General features: G+C 43.1%; 1 protein-coding gene across 4 annotated transcripts in view; it reads left to right on the top strand.

Annotated features, from left to right (window-relative positions):
• bahcc1b (BAH domain and coiled-coil containing 1b) overlaps positions 1-18340 on the top strand; it is a 64628-nt gene that overhangs the window by 4700 nt on the left and 41588 nt on the right. For 2 of the 4 annotated variants that reach the window (XM_085415981.1, XM_085415979.1), the window contains one exon: positions 6407-6740. In XM_085415981.1, the coding sequence (XP_085272107.1) occupies positions 6569-6740 (172 nt within the window). In that variant the 5' untranslated portion in view covers positions 6407-6568. Of the gene's footprint in view, positions 1-2509; positions 2718-6019; positions 6160-6406; positions 6741-18340 lie in introns of those variants that run through there. The other 2 variants (XM_085415978.1, XM_085415980.1) reach the window with 2 other exon arrangements.

The raw sequence follows: 18340 nt of genomic DNA, 5'->3' as shown, positions 1-18340 counted from the left end.
CGGTAACGATTATCTAATTACGGCCGCGATAAATCTGCGCGCTTTGGCGTTATTTGATTTGAATTTTATATGTATCAATTAATTCCTCTCACACGAAAGTGTCGAGATCTCCCCCCCCCCCCTTCCTCGCTCCGCGCGAGTACAGTTTTATAAGCTATCTATCGGCTGCAGACCAGCTTGGCTCACTCCAACCCCCCCTTTCCACTCCCCCCACCAATGTTTTGTTTGGGACTGGACCAAAGCAAAGGGAGAGAGTCTCTGTTTTAATGTAAAGGGACATCAGTTGGAACAGCCTGGATATACTTTATAAAGTGCGTGCTCAGTGGTGCCGGTGGTGGAAAAGTTCAGCTAAAAAGCACACAGGCTGGCTGCAAGGATTTGTCTGCAGAATGAAACATGACCCTTTTTTGTGTGTTTTTGTAATAGGACTCGAACATTTAGCCAAAGTAATGACATATATTTAAATATTCTAATTAAAAATGTTTCCATATTTTTATGGAATATTTTATATATAATATTTTATGGAATATTTGAAAACAAAAACCCTCCGACACCCTTTCACAAACAATTTAAAGACCAACTTATTATCGTCACGGACCTACCGTTTATACTCCCGCGTGAACCCGGAAATGTCCACTTAGTTATTGATTAGTTGGCAATAAAAAAAGAAAAAGTTTTTGGTCAAAACACCGCGTGCGTGCCGCCCAAAATCAAAGCTCGGTTCCGACTATACAGTGGTGTCACCGTTTTAACGTTTAGATGAGAAAATGCTTTTATTCTGTTTATTAAAACTCAAAAGAAAAAAAAACCCACATTCGGCCGTCTTCCCGCTGTCTCCTTTGTAGACAAAACTTTTCTTCCACCATAAAAGAAAGAAGAAGAGCTCCCTCTCGGTAGAGAAATAGTTGCTTTCCGGTTCTTGTTGCCGTCCTCGCCTCCATTTTCTAAAAAAACAAGTTGTTATTGCACCATTCCGCGAATCTATCCCCTACATTTATTACAACGTGTAATTTGCCCCCCTACCTTTTTTGTTGTTGTTTTTAACCGTATTCCCTTTGATTTAGTCACTCTTGACTCTCCTTTTGCTCTGGGGCCAACGGGGTTCGCCGTGGGGGGCGCCTTGAAACCGCCCCTCCTTATCTCCTTTCATCGTTCAGCACGGGGCCGCCTTGAAACCGCAAGGGCAGTAATTGCTTTTTTCAGGCAGCCCAGTGCGGACTGGCCAGCAGCCAATCAGAGCCTTGTTTACACTCGGTGATTGACGGTGCTCTGGCAACCTGCCAGCCAATCGGGAGCTCCGCAGCACCAAAGCGCCCGAGTTTTAACCCTTTGCCTCCACGTATAAACAAACCCGCGCGGCAATATTAGCCTATAGCAGCTCATATATTTCGACATGGAAACACACAAGCCCCCATATCCTTCCACTTTTAATTGGCTAAATTAGTGAACCGTGTGCAGGGCCAACCCCAAGGACAGTAATGCTTTCAAATTATGCAGTGATTCAATTTGCCTGTGTGTGTGTGTGTGTGTAGCTTATATATATATATATAGATAAATAAATAGATATAGGTAATATACAGTATACCGTAGCCTATCTTGTGTGTTTACAGCAATCATAACTTTTCCCTAAAACAGATGCAATATTTTTAATCCCCCGCCATATTAACTAAAAGGTGTAAACCTATAACACATTCCTTTATACAGAGCCTGAATTATCCTGCAATGACCATTAAGGACTCCAATAGCATTTCCCCCCCTTTTTAAGCAGACTATTATTATAATATAGCAAATCTGCACTCTACACTGAAACTTCAGGCCTGCTAATGTAGGTCTCGTTGTGACTTTAGTTGCACACACATGCAAAACAGAGCAGGCTTGTTCACTAAAGTACATTCAAATTCTAATAAGGATTTATTTAGCAGATGATCAAAAAAGGAGAGCATAAAAGGGAGATTTCCCTAAAGGAGCGCCAACAACACTACCACGCCATCGCTGTCAGGCAAAATAACAATAATAATAAAACAGCGTTGCAGTCAGACAGGCAGCACAGAGGGCTGCAACGGGATCACACGGCATAAAAGGCTAGACGCTGTTTGCTCTCCACCAGCGATCAGAAAGCGCAGGCAGAGCCGGCTCCTTTCCTCTCCGTGCCGCCTGTCTTCTCCGCGCAGTGCGCCGAGGGCTGCAAATCAAACGCCCGCCGTTTTGCTCCGCGGATCCTCCGGCTTCCTCATTGGCTCCGAACGGCAACCAATGGCAGGGCGCATTTACTGTAGAAAGGGGTGTGTGTGTATGTGTGTGTGTGGCGTAGAGGGGGGTGTATAGAAAAGGGTAGGTGGGGGCGGTGGTGGGGGAGCGCCTCACGGGCACGCTTTCACATTGTCGTTCTCAAACCAATAGGCCTGCGAGTCCACCCCTCCCCGCGCACACACCCCTTCAACCTCTCCCTCCTCCTCCTCCCTCCCTCCCTCCCTCCCTCCTACCGGCGTGTCTGAGTCTCCGGCTGCATGAACGAGCCTCGATTCACTACAAGCCTGAACTTCTACGATGCGTCTCTCCCATACCTCAACTGACTGCACACCACAGTCTGCAGCAGCATAGGATGTAATCAATCCCACATGTTTCATCTCTGCGACTCCGGGATTTTCACTTTGAATATTTTTCGTACTTTTTCTTTCATTATAAGCCACTCGCCACACGGTGGATGTAACTTGCCAGTGAGTAGGAAATTATTTTACAGTTCTGTTTTTGTCATTTTTGTTTTGTTTTGTTTTGTGTGTGTGTTGTGTGTGTGATTGTAGCCGTTTGAATGCCGTTTTTTTCATGTTCATTTTTTTCAAGTAAGAGAGAATTTTAGTTTACACATTTATTATTATTTTGTCTTTTTTAATCTTTTTTTATTTACATGGAGGTATACCTTGGCTGTTCTCTAAGCGCACCGCTATCCGCTGTCATTCCATTAGAGGCAATAAAACGCGAGATGGTCTGATGTTCTGTGCAGAATATTAATCTGTAGGCATCTCTCATTTGCTAAATACATTAAAGGCGCAGATCTCACGATTCTACTGTAATCTAGAGGAGGGAGGGGAAGGGGGGGGGGGGGATTTATTTCACGTAGCTTTATTTCCACCGTTTCCTGTCCAGTGTGCAGTGCTGAGCTGTGGGCGATATGTGTCACTTCTTGATTTGACCTCTCCTCACAGCCGAGCGTGTGTTTCTAATTCATTCGGGGTGCTGCTCCACACCTTTCTGCTCTTTCAGTGAGCCCATTTTCATACATTTTAAATTGTAGATTATTTCTTTGTTAGTTCTCCATTGTGCAAGTGTGTGTGTTTGTGTGTCTATCTCTGTGTGTGGGAGAGAGCGAGAGAGAGGTAGAGGTTTTTTTTTATTGCAAGCTGCAGTGCTCCCTCGGTGTGAAGGCTGTGTAGACGCCGAGCTGTCTTCGGCTCAGCCGGGCTTGTCTCTCCCGTTTAGCCGGCCTCTGAATATCCGGATTTAGTGCGCCGGTTATGCTTTGCGACTTTACTTTATTGCTAAATTGTTGAGGGAAACCAGTTGCCCTCTGGACCCGGACCACTTCAAAAGGAAATGCCTTTTTAAATTTCTTTTTTTTTTTTCATTTTTATCCAAAGATTCACGCATTTATGATATAGTAGATTTATGCTCAAACAGCACACACGCACACACACACACGCACACACGCACAGATAAATAGGCGCATTTTTCTCTCTCTCCTTTTCTTCTTTTTATGCTCGAAGCCTCAATTGCATTAGTTCTGACAAACGCAATTCTTTGCGGATTTGCTGGCTTTTGTGCGAAGTTCATGTGATGTCGTCTTGACCAGCAGTGGTTACTTTTGTAAGGGAAGGGGGGGATTTTCTTCTGACGACAGTTTGACCCTTTTCGGGGCACTGCTTAGTGGATGTGTGCTTGTGTGTGTGTGTGCTTGTGGAGGTGTGTGTAGAAGGTTTCGGAGGTCTGGGTAGAGTGGAAGGAAGTCTGAACGCCTTTCACGTATGTGGGCTACACACACACACACACACACACGCTACTGTAGATTCAAATGATGATTTTTTTCTTTCTTCCCAAAACTGTTACGCGCGATCTGCTCACGCCGCTTGTTTGCGTGGCGTGCGATAACACGGGATTTAGACTCAGGTTGTTAAATGTAGTCTGAGTGGCTCTCTGTTGACGTGTAATGTAAATATCCAGGACGTGTGTTTATGGACAGAAAATGTAAAAATGTATAGACAAATGTCAGACGATAGTAGTTTATGATTGATGTCCCGTGGAGAAGGGCCATTGTTTCTCACTGCCTAGGGGACAGGAGAGTCCATTTTGCCTTCCCAGTGAGCTTGCAGCAGCAACAGCAGCAGCAGAAACAGCAGCAGCCTCCGTTTCTCCCCCCATTTATTTTTCTTTTACCCTTATTTCCCCCTGTTACTGTTGACTACATGTGGTCAGAAAAAATAACATCCTGCAGCAAACAAAAAGGAAATTAAATTATTTACATGCCCTCGCACTTTGCGAAAAAATATCCTTATAGGAAGGGTTACGGGGAATGTTTGTACGTATAACACACACACACACACACACACACACACACACACACACACACACACACACACACACACACACACACACACACACACACACACACACACACACACACACACACATTTTCACGATTCACGATCACATTTGCTGGGTTTTATCAGAACTGCGAACTTTAGGGAGCCAGGGTGAAAATCCCCTCTAAAAATACAATTCCTGAAAGTTGAGTCCTTGAGCAGCGTGTGTGTGTGTGTGTGTGTGTGTGTGTGTGTGTGTGTGTGTGTGTGTGTGTGTGTGTGTGTGTGTGTGTGTGACTTAAAGAAGACTTGAATATCCGAGCTTATGAAGGCTGTTCTTATGCACCAGAGCATTTGGTATTTTCTTTGTTCCTCTATCTTGGTTCCTGGGAGGTGCTATCAGCATCTACAGAGCACTAGATGGACGTGCCACGCATTGAAAGGCCTAATAGATGGACTGCTGAGGTGTGTTTGTGTGTGTGTACGTGTGTGTGTGTGTGTGTGTGGGGGGGGGGGGGGGGGGGGGATGGAAATGGAAGCACCCAGAGCTCCCTATGAGCATCGCAGGGAGTCCTATTTAAATAAATGACCTAGGCTATGAGGTATACATATAAACGCGATGATTTCCTAGTCTATTTCACTGTTTATTGCCCACCTCACAACTCTGGCGATGAAGCATAGAGGTGATTTGATTTGTGTTTGTGATTACACTGTATCCTATATATACAGTACGTGTAGCAGAAATGCATGGCTATTGTCAGAAGGCGAGGGCCACTGCTGCTGACTCCGTATGAGTTGATAGAAATGGCTGTTTCAACGCCAGTTTTCCTCAATAAGCAACACAACGGATAATAATCCCGATTTCAACGGTGCAAACTATCAAAAGTCAAACAGCGATGGTGAAGCAACTTTGGTAAACACGTGTATATAAAAAAACAGAGAACGGTAAAGGCGCTCTTGGTTTATAAAACCTATATAAGAAATGTCGATCCAAGTCAGAGATCAACATTTCCTCCACATATGAACCGGATCAGATTCGAATTAAAATCTCAATTTACACCAAAAGATAAACGTATTGACGGTATCCGTCTGAAACCAAAGAGTGATAGGCTATTTGAGTCACCCAAAGGAGAAAAAAAAGAATATGTTTTTTACGCATTCTATACTTGGTGCAGATGGTTTCCTTAACGTTTTAGCGCAAGTGCCCCGAGGTCCAGCCTGTTTATGACCGGCGCTTGTTGAGCCTCAAGACTCAACAACTCCTTCACCGGGAGAGGCTTTATACCGCCGTGAACTCTTGTACTGTATATGCTTCATTTGTTCGTCATTTGCTCCATTCTTTTTTCTTTTTTGCGCTGATAAAGGAAGCTCCCGTGTTCAGGATTTACATTGTGTTTGGTCGCGAGGAGGAGAGGGGGGGGGGGGGGGGGGGGGCTCCTCTGTTGGGGCCAACGATGTAGTGCGGGGTAAATCCACGCAAACTCACTTCACCCACATTTTCATCCACAGTGCAGACTTCACCCACCTTTCCGAGCTGGCGCATATCGGCGTTAGAAAGTTAGTGTGCAGCGCAGAACCAAAGTTGGTCAGTAAATGTGGGGATTTTGTTTTATTTTAGGACGTTTGTTGTGTGTGACATTTGAATAGCTTCTTATTCCTCCTTTTTTTCTTCTTCACTCTCTCTCTCTCTCTCTCTCTCTTTGTAAACCGTGCTTGTTTGTCTAAACACGAGCAGCGACTGTCTCTCAGTCAAGCCTTTTCTTCAGCGCCACATCCCTGGCTGGCTCGTCATTGTCAGCGCTTTGACTCGTCTCCTGCTCTCTCTTTTGTAGGACATGACGGGGACTCCGTTTCGACCCTGCAAAGCCAAAACCGCGCTCAATGCGAGGCGAGCACGAAGTTCATAAAAAGGGATTATTTGCATCTGGGTGCCTGAAACCTTCGGTGCCTCCGGATTTTACTTTGGGATTTGGGATTTATCGCTTCTCATCGGGATGGAAAGCCGAGATTTCGCTCCTCCGCACCACCTCCTGACGGAGCGGAGCGCCTTGGTTCACAGCGCCGCGTCTCGGATGGCGCCAGGCGGACACGGATCCGTGCAGCACCCCGCTCACTTCCAGCCCGGGAAATATTACTCATCCCACCTTTCCATGGGTCCGCACTCAGGTCAGTTTTGGAAGCAAGGTGTTTTTCCCCACCGTGTAACTACAGAGAAGTGTGGATTAAAAAAACAAAACAAACAAGCAAACAAAAAACCCAAAGAAAATATATACTCTGTGTTTCTCTCTTTCTCTGTCTCTCTTGTCTGAAGCATATGTTCCCCATATTGCAAAATAAAACCTTGGAGCTCTTCAGGGACGAGTTAGAATTTAACGCTGACGGAAAGTGCTCCGACTTTCGGGGGGTGGGGGGAATTTAGGAATTATCTTTTTTAACTTTATTTAATCAACTGTTTATGGCTGTTTGCCGAAATGCAAGAATTAAAAAAAACTGTATATAAAATCACATAAAAGAAAAAGGGTAATGTGTTTTCTTTTTGCAGATAGAATTAACTCTAAATTTACAACTCAGTCCAAGCTCACCTTTGTTGTTGGTGTTGTTGTTTTAAAACTTTAATTCCAGGGTTATTTGGTTTTATTTCTTTTCTTTTTTTTTTCATATCAAGCTGGGATTATTAGTGGCATAATCTTGTCATAGATTTATTTGGATTCATCAATTAGCGAAGTACTAATCGTTGCCAGTTGATGTAATTAATTAGAATTGGGTTATTCCACCGCTTATATTTCCCATTAAACAATAAATTAAAGCTATTAGCCGAGCCAGTTTCTGCGCAGCGCCTCCTCCTCCTTCACGTGTGTGTGTTTTTGAAATTATTTTTTGGTGGTTTTGGTTTATGCTGGGCGCAAACTGGGGGTCGCAGTTGCCGGGTGGAGAGCAGAGGGGGGACTGAGTGAGTGAAGGGGAGATCTGGCTAATAGAGGTGAGGGTAATACCAGAAAATCCGGTTTCTATATTGAGCGAAGACGTGACGGGGTGCGAATGGGTTGACAGTGCATGCATTAGATTTAACAAGTAGCTTTGGTATCCTGTCTCAATAGGGGTGTGGGGGGGGGGGGGGGGGGGGGGGGGGGGGGGGGGCTGTGTGTGCGTGCAAAGAGAGAAAGAAAAGACTGTCCGAAATCATACTGCGTTTATACCCACGCGCTGGATGAATGTATGCGTGTTACATGAGAAATCTCATTAGTTACCATGTGTGTCAAGAGTGGCCATCCACGTCTCGCGTGTATTTGCTTGTTTTCATGTGTAAAAGGGAAAAAATTGAGGCAAACCGGGTTTTCATTTTTAATTAGTTGCTAAAATACATTTCACATTTCAGGTCAACACGCGTGGATTTTTCCAGAAATCCTACCGTGAATTACTTTTGATATTTCGTGCTCCACCTCCTGGTTCTGTGGTTCTGGTTTCTTCACATGAGAGGAATTTTTTTCAATTATTATTTTTTTTTTAATTTAAAATGCAATTTTACGTCAGCTTGGTTTGTTTAATATACTTTTTATTGCACGTGAGCATTTAGGTTTGTAAACTTGGGCTCTTCCTCTGCGTTTTTAAAAATTATTCATATATAAATATATTAATTATATAAACTGACGTAAGGCTGTAACGTGTATGTTTCTTAAAACTTGAACTGATACTGTACGTTATTTATTTATTATTTTAAAAAATATTTTAGTAAAAAAAGTCTAAATGTCAACACATTTTATTGACAACACGTCTAAAAACACGTGTTGTTGCACAAAAGTTATTAAGCTTTGCTTTATTCTCTCATACGTACATTCTTTTCAGTATAATACTTATTAAACAATTCACATAAATATTGATCAACACTTTACCACATTTAAATATATTATAAATGATTCAGTCTCCATGCATTAACTTATATTGATAAAATATTTTCTATATTTTATGACACGCTGAGCTGCCTGCCTGTTTCTGATTTCCACACACAACATTCTAGCAAAAACACGCCCAGCTCATTTTCAAAGCTAATATATCAAATACAAATGTAACCTGCATTGCAGTTTAAATAGCACCTTGACTGATTTTGCTGTGCGCTGACATGCATAATGGCCCAGTGTAAAAATGTTTCTTTAATGTTGAATAAAGGGGGTATAAGCATAGTAATGCAGGGTGATAATGCTATTGAAATATATTCAAGAGGGCCTCTCACTGGGTCTCAAGGTGCATGACACTGTATTGAGATTCCAGATATCCAGACTCTCCATGCATGTCCCTTATGGGGTTTTGACAGACATGATGGGCATAGAGGATTGTTGTTTAGAGATGGGGGGTTGGTGTATGTATGTGTGTTTGCTTGGAGGTTAGGATGCGGGTTACCTTTGTCCTTGCCCCCCTTAGAGATCCAGAAAGCTGTATGCCTGGCCCTAGGCCTCAGCACAGGGGGTAGATGTGATGTGGAGCTGGCCATAGCAGGGACAGGAGGGTGGAGGGGGAGGTTTTGACAAGGGTTTGTTTCAGATCTTTGTGAAGACACCCTCACTATTTCTTTATGTATATATATATATATATATATATATATATATATATATATATATATATATATACACACACACAGTCTCGCAGTATCAAACTGAGTATATCACTTAAAAAAAATCCTAAATGAAAAAAAAAAGACTCCCCTCATTCTCCCCTGCTTCTTCATATCCTGGAAAACCTGCAATCCATCAATTTGCTGAAGCCTCTTATTTAGATCAGCATGGTGTCTGCTTGAATATGGTCGCGCTTGACAAGGTGATGGAATGACAGACGCATACCAACGCCATAAGACTCAGCCCACATTTGATAAAACCCCACAATGATATTACACAGGCGTTTAGATTACTGATAGGAGCAGTGGGAAAGCCTTTGTCTCTGTCTGTCTGTCTTGCTCTCTTCCCCTCCCATTTTCACTGCTTTGCTTTTTATTCCAGTCCCCCCTTCTCTTTCTCTTTCTTCCCCTTTCTCTGATGTTAGCCCCTGGGCAGTAGTTGTATATGTGTGTGTGTTTGCGTGTGCGATTAGGGTTAGGTTTAGCCCGCAGAAGCACAGGTGTGCAGTATTATGGAGGGCGTGGCTGCTCTTGTCATTGAACAGGTGTGTTACTTCCCAGACAGCAGACCGTTTTTGTTTACATGATTGTGTACGTGAACGAGTGTGCATTTGTGTGACTAAGTAATGCAGACAGAAGGAGTTTACATTCATGTTGTGTGTGCACACATGCAGCTGCACAAACGCACAAACACATACACACTTTGAAGAACGTTAGTCTTAAGCTGCTTGTTTTTTGTGCTTTAAAACAGCAATAAACCATAACCAAAATGTCATAGACTAGATTATCTCTCTGCCACTTCTCACTTTCTTTTCTCTCGGTTGCTCTCGGTCTTTGCTCTCTTGAGCTCTTTCTTCAGCTTATGCCCCCTTTTCATCCCAGCATTTTCCCTTTCCTTCTCCCCATGTTCGGTGTTGTTAGTGAAACACAAGACCCTGTAGTTAAATTCTGCATATCTCTACCACAAATGCCTGTAGCTGTGCGTGTGTGTGTGTGCACAACCATCCAGTCCATTCATCAGGAGGCTGTCAGTTATATCTCTCTCTTCCCTTGGAAGTTTTTTGTCATAGGCTTTGAACGTTGCGGCAGCACAGATGAGGCACACCCCTTCACCTTACTACCTGCACACACCTTGGCGCACAAACAACCTGCACGGTGATGGAAGGAGACGGCGCGTTTGTGCGTGTACGCATGGGTTTGGTTTCTGTCCATGCTTGTGGAATTAAAGGCCTGTAGTTACTATAGAGTAGTGTGTGTGTGTGTGTGTGTGTGTGTGTCTAGGGTACTCATTATGTTTAAAGGCAAAGGGAAGCCCCATAGATAGATAAAGAAAGAAAGGCATGTGAAAAAAATAAGGGAAGAAATGATAGATGGATGGAGCCAGGGAGGAGGAAGGAAGAGGAGGAGGAGGAAGGGGGAGGGTAAGGGTGTGAGGGGGGTAGATAGGCTGAATGTTTCCACCTGGTTGGTAATCCAGTCAGATTACCACCGCCTGACAGCACCCACTGGCCATCACCCCCACCGACTCCCCGCCCTGGCGTCTCCTCAGTTTCTCAAGAGTGTGAGTGAATGAAAGCGATAGAGAGGAGATGCTTGCCTGTCCCTGCGAGTGTATGTGTGTGTGTCTGTGTGTAGGATGAGTCAGCAGTGAGCAAGCCCAATCACCCCTTTCCAACACCACCCACCAATCTCCAATCCAACCAATGCAACCCGGGATGTACAGGGGGCACATGTAGGGTGCAGTGTGCAAGACGGCCCCCTGTGAGGAGGAGACAGCTGGTCTAGGCTGCGGCCAGCCGAGCTGCGACTGGATTTGGTGAGGAAGGAGACGAGTGTAAACTGTCGATTCAGTTCAATTAAAAAAAAAACAAAAAAAAAAACTGACTGACCCACTTTGTGTCATCAGCACTACGCTACACCGAGTGACCGTAAGTGCATAAGTGAGTAGGAAACCACTAGGGAAATTTTTCTAAATATATGTATTTTTGTTGGATAATGTACAATTATTTTCCTTTTTATAAATTTCACAACAGAAAATATATTATATGTGTTAAATAAAATCAAAATTAATTTGTGGCGATTTCAGTGCAAACTGGGTGAAAATCTACAATATTTGACTTTGAGTAGAAAAATAAATTCAAGTGTAAAAAACCATTGATTCCAGTTAAAGCTCCCTCAGCATTGCATTTAAACACACTGGACTAGGCTCTGGAGTAATTTTAGTGTGTGTCATCATAACACAGACACACACACGCTACACACATGCTCACCATTTTCTTTTCAAAATTGCATTTTACATACATGATTTTTGGTCTGCCTCAAAATATAGCAAATCCGATTCCCCACCCACATCAGCGCTGTGCACTTATCAAGGCGTGAGATTAAAATATGCAGCAGGGCCAAAGAAATCACTTAAACGAGCCTGACTTTTTGGAAATTTGTTGACACATTAAAAGCATTAAGTCATTAAGTAAGGGCCGGTAAAGTCATTAAAGGCATTTCCATTACAAATGAGACTCTTGTGTATGCTTTGATATTTCAAGCAAACCGTGGCGCGTCATTTAAATATATTCCACAATAAGGTCAAATTGACCTCGGAGTAACTGTGGCTGAGATTTAAGGCGTCTAAAAGGTCACATCAGTAGAAAGGGGAAAAAAATTAAACAAATTAAGGAAAAATCTTTTGATGTTTGAGTTTGGAGTGAAGCTTGCATTTGTTCTGAAGTTGCACTTGCCACTGTGACAGGAAGACTTTTGTCTCATCTCCAACTCTCCTCCAACACGAGAACAGCTGCTTATTGTCGGTAGCAGTGATTTGAAGGGTGTGGGGTGCGTTTGGTTGCGACATCTCCGGGGTGTGAACACACACCACCATCTGATGATTTGATGTGTCATGAAGTGAATGGAAAGCGCCAGACTTCCTGTGTCCATGCGCTCTTTTTTTCCTCTTTCTCTGTCACTTGCTCCTCTTTCCTCTTTCTCCTTCTTCTTCTTCTGTTTCTTACTGGCCAGGCCTTTTGCCCCCCCCCTCCCCGGTCTTCCTCACCCCTCTTTAATCGCACGCCCGCCCTCCCCTCTTCCTCCTTCTGCTTCCCCTTCACTATTGCATTTGCTCCTCTCAGCTTCTCGAGTGGTGCTCCAGCCCTCCTTCCTCCTCCTCCTCACAGCCATGGCCCCCTTCACCCCACCCCCTTTTCTCGCTCTCTCTCTCTCTCTCTCTCTCTCTCTCTCTCTCTCTCTCCTCTCTTTTCAATCGATCCCCCCACCTCTTATATCCATCTCCCGTCTCTGTCTAACTCCCCACACACCCATCGCCTCCTCGCGTTGTTAGCAGACCTTCTCTCAGCAGTCCTCCTATTTCTGTCTCAATTTCAGCCTGCTTCTTCTCCCTTTTCCACATTGTCTCATTTGTTTCTCCCTTCTCTTCTCTTCCCTTTTCCTTTCCTTCCTCCTCACCTCCTCTCCCCCACCACTTGGACAGTTGTTAACGGGCCCGTCCCGGTGCTACTCGGCCCGTGGCCAACTCACTAAATCAGAAACGTTTGGAGGATTTGGCAAGAGGGAGTGAGAGCTCAGTGAGGCGCCTTTGAAGTCAGAGAAACGAGAGAAAAATGACATTTTAAACAGCCCGCAAAACACAAGGCTAAAACAGCTTCTTACTCTGTACAGGAAGACGGGGGCTTTGTATGTGTGAGTGAGTGTGTGTGTGTGTGTGCACGTGCATAAAAAACAATATAAGTTGTTCGTCGTTGTGGCTCTTATTCGTGACATGACTGCATGAAAAAAGTCACCACATATGTGCAAAGAAAGTGTGCAGATGCTGTAATTCCCAGCTATTTTATGGCCTCTCTCCTCTTCAGAGGGGTCAAGGCAGTTCCCTATTTACGCAACATGACAGGGAGGTGACATCACTTAGCAGGGGGACAGACATGATGTCACAGTCTCAGTGGATCCACAGGTCTGCACCCCCTGAAAAAGCAGTGTTGCAAGCACCACGGCAAGGTAACCCTTATCAGAACGGCTACGGACACCTGAGACAGGCCTCTGCTTTTACCCTGTCTCGGGGTCACATTTTGCCTGACTCATCGTCACTTGAGCTGACTCGTTTGACTCAGCCCGGGCCCTTTCCTCAGCTGTTGTGTTTTGCTTCTCCACTCGATTCATTTCAGCTCTGTTTGGCTCATTCATATTGTAATGGCCTCCATTCAGGCGGGTCTATGTCCAGTTTGTTTTGCTGTCAGGGCTTTAGATGGATGGCGGTGGCCCGAGGTTCATCTGGAGGTGAGGTTAAAGGAGGCAGAGCGGTCGGCCTGCCGCCTGAATGCAGGACCCTTCAGTGTTTTTCAAGAGTCAAACTGCTGCTGTCATACAGATTGAGCAGATTTAGTATTTGGTGTGAAATACAGCTAATGTGCTCCTAAACAGGAAATAGGTACATATTTGTGTGTGTGTGTGTGTGTGCATGATTGTGAAGGAGGAAGAGAGTAAGAAAAAGAGAGAAGCAGCTGTGTGGAACAGCATGGATCGTTACACAGTGACACACATGAAAGCATTAAGTATATTCAGGAGCCTTTGTTGAATATACATGGAGCTGTGTGCAGCTTTGTGTGTGTGTGTGTGTGTGTGTGTGTGATGGGAGAGGGAGTATCCTCTCCCATGCTCTTGCCCGAGCTGAGAGTAGTGAGAAAGAAAACAAGAGTGAGAGAGAGCAAGGAGGAGGGAAAAAAAGATCCGTCATCAGTCATTCATGGCTAATCAGTCTCGTGGGACGTGCACAGTACACACACACACACACACACACACACACACACACACACACACACACACACACACACACACACACACACACACACACACAGTGCCAAGGCCCTAATCCTACAGGGACTGCTCGTGCCTCTGTGTGTGCCTGTCTAAATTTTGGATCCAGGCTGATTAAAAGCAAGCTCTCCCTTTTTTTCCCCTTTTCTTCCCTTTTTTTTGCACGTTTCTCTCTCTCTACCTCCACTTCCCTCTCCTTCTCTTCCTGTCTCCTCTCCTCTGCATCTTTGATTGCCGGTAAAGTGTCTCTTCTCTTTCTCTCTGTTTTTCTCTCTTGTCTCTTTAATAACCACCTACTGTCTTTTCCGGTCGTTTTGATGTGTGTTTTTGTAATGTTTGGAAGCATGCATGCATGCATAATACAAGGACTTCTTTGTGTGCGGATGCTCACATACGTATGGCTTTTTTTTCTCTTTTTTTGCTTTTTTGCTCTCCATGTGTACGCGTCTGTATGAATGTGTTGCTTTCTCAGAAGCTCCCAGTGCTGGCCTCGCTGCGTTTTATCATTTTGCTTAACTTGTGCAGGCTTCAAATCAAATAAACGTTAGTGGAACAGATATTAACGTTGCATCCAAAGCTAGACTACAAAATACTCAATACAATTCTGTTCAGAAGGGCAGAAAAGAAAAATTAGAAATAAGACATATATCTTAAATAGTATAATCCTACATATTTCTATATATTTTTATATATATAAAAGAAAGCGTGAGAACAAAGAAGCAGCCCTGTGTTTTCTTTTCAGTTGTGGCATACTGATTTATTTTGCTGCTCGGAAGGCTGCAGTTATGCCAGGATGTTTACCTTTTTTTCTGATAGGGGATTTCTCAACATGCAATGTGACGTTGAGTTTGGTGTGAAAATTCTTCTTTTAAGTCTGTGCAGTTTTGGGCATTCAGGGAAACAGTGAAGCGCTGAAGACACGACATGGCTTATAGCCTGGATTTATCTTTTTCTTTTTTTATTGTGATGTGAGAAATTATTCAGTGTTTTCTTGCAAAGAGGATTTTTTTTGCACCATCTTAAAAACAATTTAGCAAAATGAGCATTTTTTTTTAAATTATTATTATTCTTTTAAAAACAGCATTGTTCATTTGGTTTCCTTTTACTAAAGCGTTATAGGCATTTCTGTCAAAACAAGGTAACATCAATTCATCACCTTAACACTATGCACAGTGATGCTCTGTCATTCTCAAAGGTCCAGTCTGGTCTAGGAAAAAACCCAAGTATTGCTAAAAAAAACCCCTCAAAATTCCATGTATAACAGCTAAGAAATAATTAATTGGAGCAATCCAATAGCCGAGTGCTCAGGGGACATCCCAACTGAACATGCACCCCCCTGAGCATTGGATTCCTGGTTAATAATCCCAGTGGGATGACTATTTCCTGGATGTCATACCTGTACTCTCTCTTCTGCATATTCAGTTTTTTTCTTAAAACAAACAAGCAAATCATAAAAAAGGTTTTTATTATTCACAGATTTGTTGCAAATTATACCTGAACAAAACTGCATTATTTGGGTGAACAGCAATAGGCATGTCTACATTATCCCAGAACAATAAATAACAGTATTTTTTCAGATCTAACTATCAGTTTCATTGTAGATTATCAGAAAAATCCATGGTAGTCTAAAACCTTAAGGTATGTCATTTAAGATCAGGTAAGACAGAATAAAGTCCAAATTTAGGGTGAAATGTAACCTAATAAATTTGACATTTTTGTTTTACAATTAACAAATTAAGACTTGAACTCTTTCAGCTCTGTGTTTCATTAAAATGTTGATGATTGATGGGCAGATGTTATTCATTTAATCTGCACATCTGCGAGTTATTATTTGCTGTTGTGGAGAGACACATTTAAAAAGTGCACTTTAAATCTGTGTACATTTTAATCTCATAACATTTCAAGCGTGTTTTTCCTGACGTTGGGGATCTTTATTGGTTATTGTTATTTTTAGAGATTTGTCTGTGATACGTTCATAAATAACGTATGAAAGCTGAAGTGATTGGACTCTTGATAAGGATTTTTCGTTTTTAAATATCTGAATCGTTTTTAAGCAAATGCCAAATATTGGCACGTAAGGATTTTCTGCTTCTTTTTGCATTACCAATTAAATTTGAAGCTTGAAGGTTTTGGCTGCTGGTTGGAGAAAGCAAACAAAACAGTTTTCCCACAGTACGAGACAAATCAAAAAAATCTGGCAACCTAATTGATGACAATAATAATCAATAGACTCTCTAATCTGAGGTTTCTTCCCTTTGGTTTTTTTCTACCTTCATGAGTGTCTTCATCTTTCCTTATGTTTATATTTCCCCCCTCCCCCTCTTCCTCTTCATTTCTTCTCTGTGGATCGCTCTAATAATCTTTTATTCCTGTGTAAATATTACAGCAATGAGGGAATATAAAGAATGGAAAAGCCGTGCTGAAATAAGGTCAGACTGGGTTATTCTCACCTGCTTTCTCTCTCTCTCTGTGTCGCTCACTCTCTCCCTCGCAGACTCCCACCCTTCTCGCTCGCCCCATCCTCTCCTCTTCCTATCTTGTTGTCTCTCTCCCTCTCTCTCCCTCGCATTTGCCGTCTGCTGATCCCGCTCCTCTCTCGGCATTCAGTCTCCTCTCTCCCTCTCTCACACACAAACACACACTGACTTTCTGACGCCCACACACACACATGCGTGCATTCATTCAGTATACTTTGCAGACACGAGCGTACGCACATGCACATATACACACAATGACACCTGCACGTCGAGTCGTTGAGGGTCTAATTTAAGTAAAGTGCTTCTCTAGGAACCACAACCCCTCAACTCATGATGATGGAGGGTGATACGGCACACCAGAGTCGAACACACACACACACACACACACACACACACACACACACACACACACACACACACACACACACACACACACACACACACACACAGTTGCGCAGACACATTTCCTCCAGTGATACTGGGATATGAGTCTCAGTGGTGTAGGACTGAGGAGAGCTCTGCAGATGGCTTGCAAGTAGCATATTTCAAAAAATAATGTGATACTTGATCCCTGCCGGGAAATTCACCTTTTTCTGGGCTGCTGGCAAGATCTGACTTTAGGGTCAGTCAAAGCACTGGCGGTAGCAGGTAGGGATTCAGTGTCTCGCCAAAGGACACTTCAGTAGGGTGGATGCTTGCTGACATGGATGTGGTTAAATCTGGGTCTGCTGGTTAAAGGATGCTGTCTTCCCCTCTGCAGCCGTCCTCCTGCTTCGCTTCTGCTGCGTAGGTGTGTTTGTTTCCACTGGAGTCTGTGCTAACTTTAGATGAAGCGGGATTGTGCTGCACTCCTGCTACAAATCTCAGGCTGCGATCTGTAACCTTCATAGTAACATAAATAGATTCAAGTCTTAACTTCAGCCTAAGATAAAAGGAAGAGTATTTGACATGGCTTACATTTATTTCTACATCACTTAAAATAACTAGAAGCTTTTCCTTCTCTTAAGTATTTTTTTTCCACATTTAAAACCAGCTGTATACTTTGAAGTAAGATTTTGTTACCGATTTTAGATCACACTTGCTAGTATTTCCTGTAAATTAGAAATTTCTTTTTTTGATTGGGGACAGAGCTGTGGTATATTATGAATTCTTTAATGATCACAAGCAAGTGTAGATACCACAATCAGGGTTATTTACACATCCTCTGGAAGATATTAAGCAATAAAAGCTTGCACGTGGAGTCATGTGTGTATCTGGCTTCCTAAAAATGTTAAGTCGATAAACTAAATATATATATAAATATATTTTTCTGCAAAAGAAATGCTCTGCTCTCATCAGCAGCTCATTATTTGTCCTTATATATAAATAAAGGTATACTAAACAGCCAAAACAATAAGCGCAAAGAGGCTAAAAGGGGAGTTTTGAGCCTCCCCTTTCATCTACAAGCCGCATAGGATGCATTGTTAATGTACAATACTGAGTGCTTCAGAGGATCTAATACAATCTAAATACTGACCTGTTGCCTCGCACAGCTTTGACACATTGTTTACTTAAGGTTGGGTTTCAATCATATTTGTAATCATAAATTACTGTTGATAAGTAACAGGGCTGCGGCACCAAACCACAAGTGTTTATTAAGGGCAGCGTCTTAATGTGTTTTATAAGGAGTGAGTATAAAGCGCTAGGTGTCAGAATTTAATTGTGTCTTAACTTCAGCAGATCGCATGATTGGATATGACTTGATACGAAGAAACACACTCTGCTCTCAGCTCACGGTGCTGTGTTTTCTGTTAGACTCACTCTTCCTGGCGTCTTGACCCCCAGGTGTATTTAATCCGCACACAGGTCCATGCAGCTTCGAATCA

The sequence above is a fragment of the Rhamphochromis longiceps genome, linkage group LG8 (genome assembly GCF_057381845.1).
Source record: "Rhamphochromis longiceps isolate RC_006_pf linkage group LG8, R_longiceps_female_GT1.1, whole genome shotgun sequence".
Lineage (NCBI taxonomy): Eukaryota > Metazoa > Chordata > Actinopteri > Cichliformes > Cichlidae > Rhamphochromis > Rhamphochromis longiceps.
The sequence above is the reverse complement of the archived record's forward strand: the minus strand, read 5'-3'. Positions and strand labels throughout refer to the sequence as shown.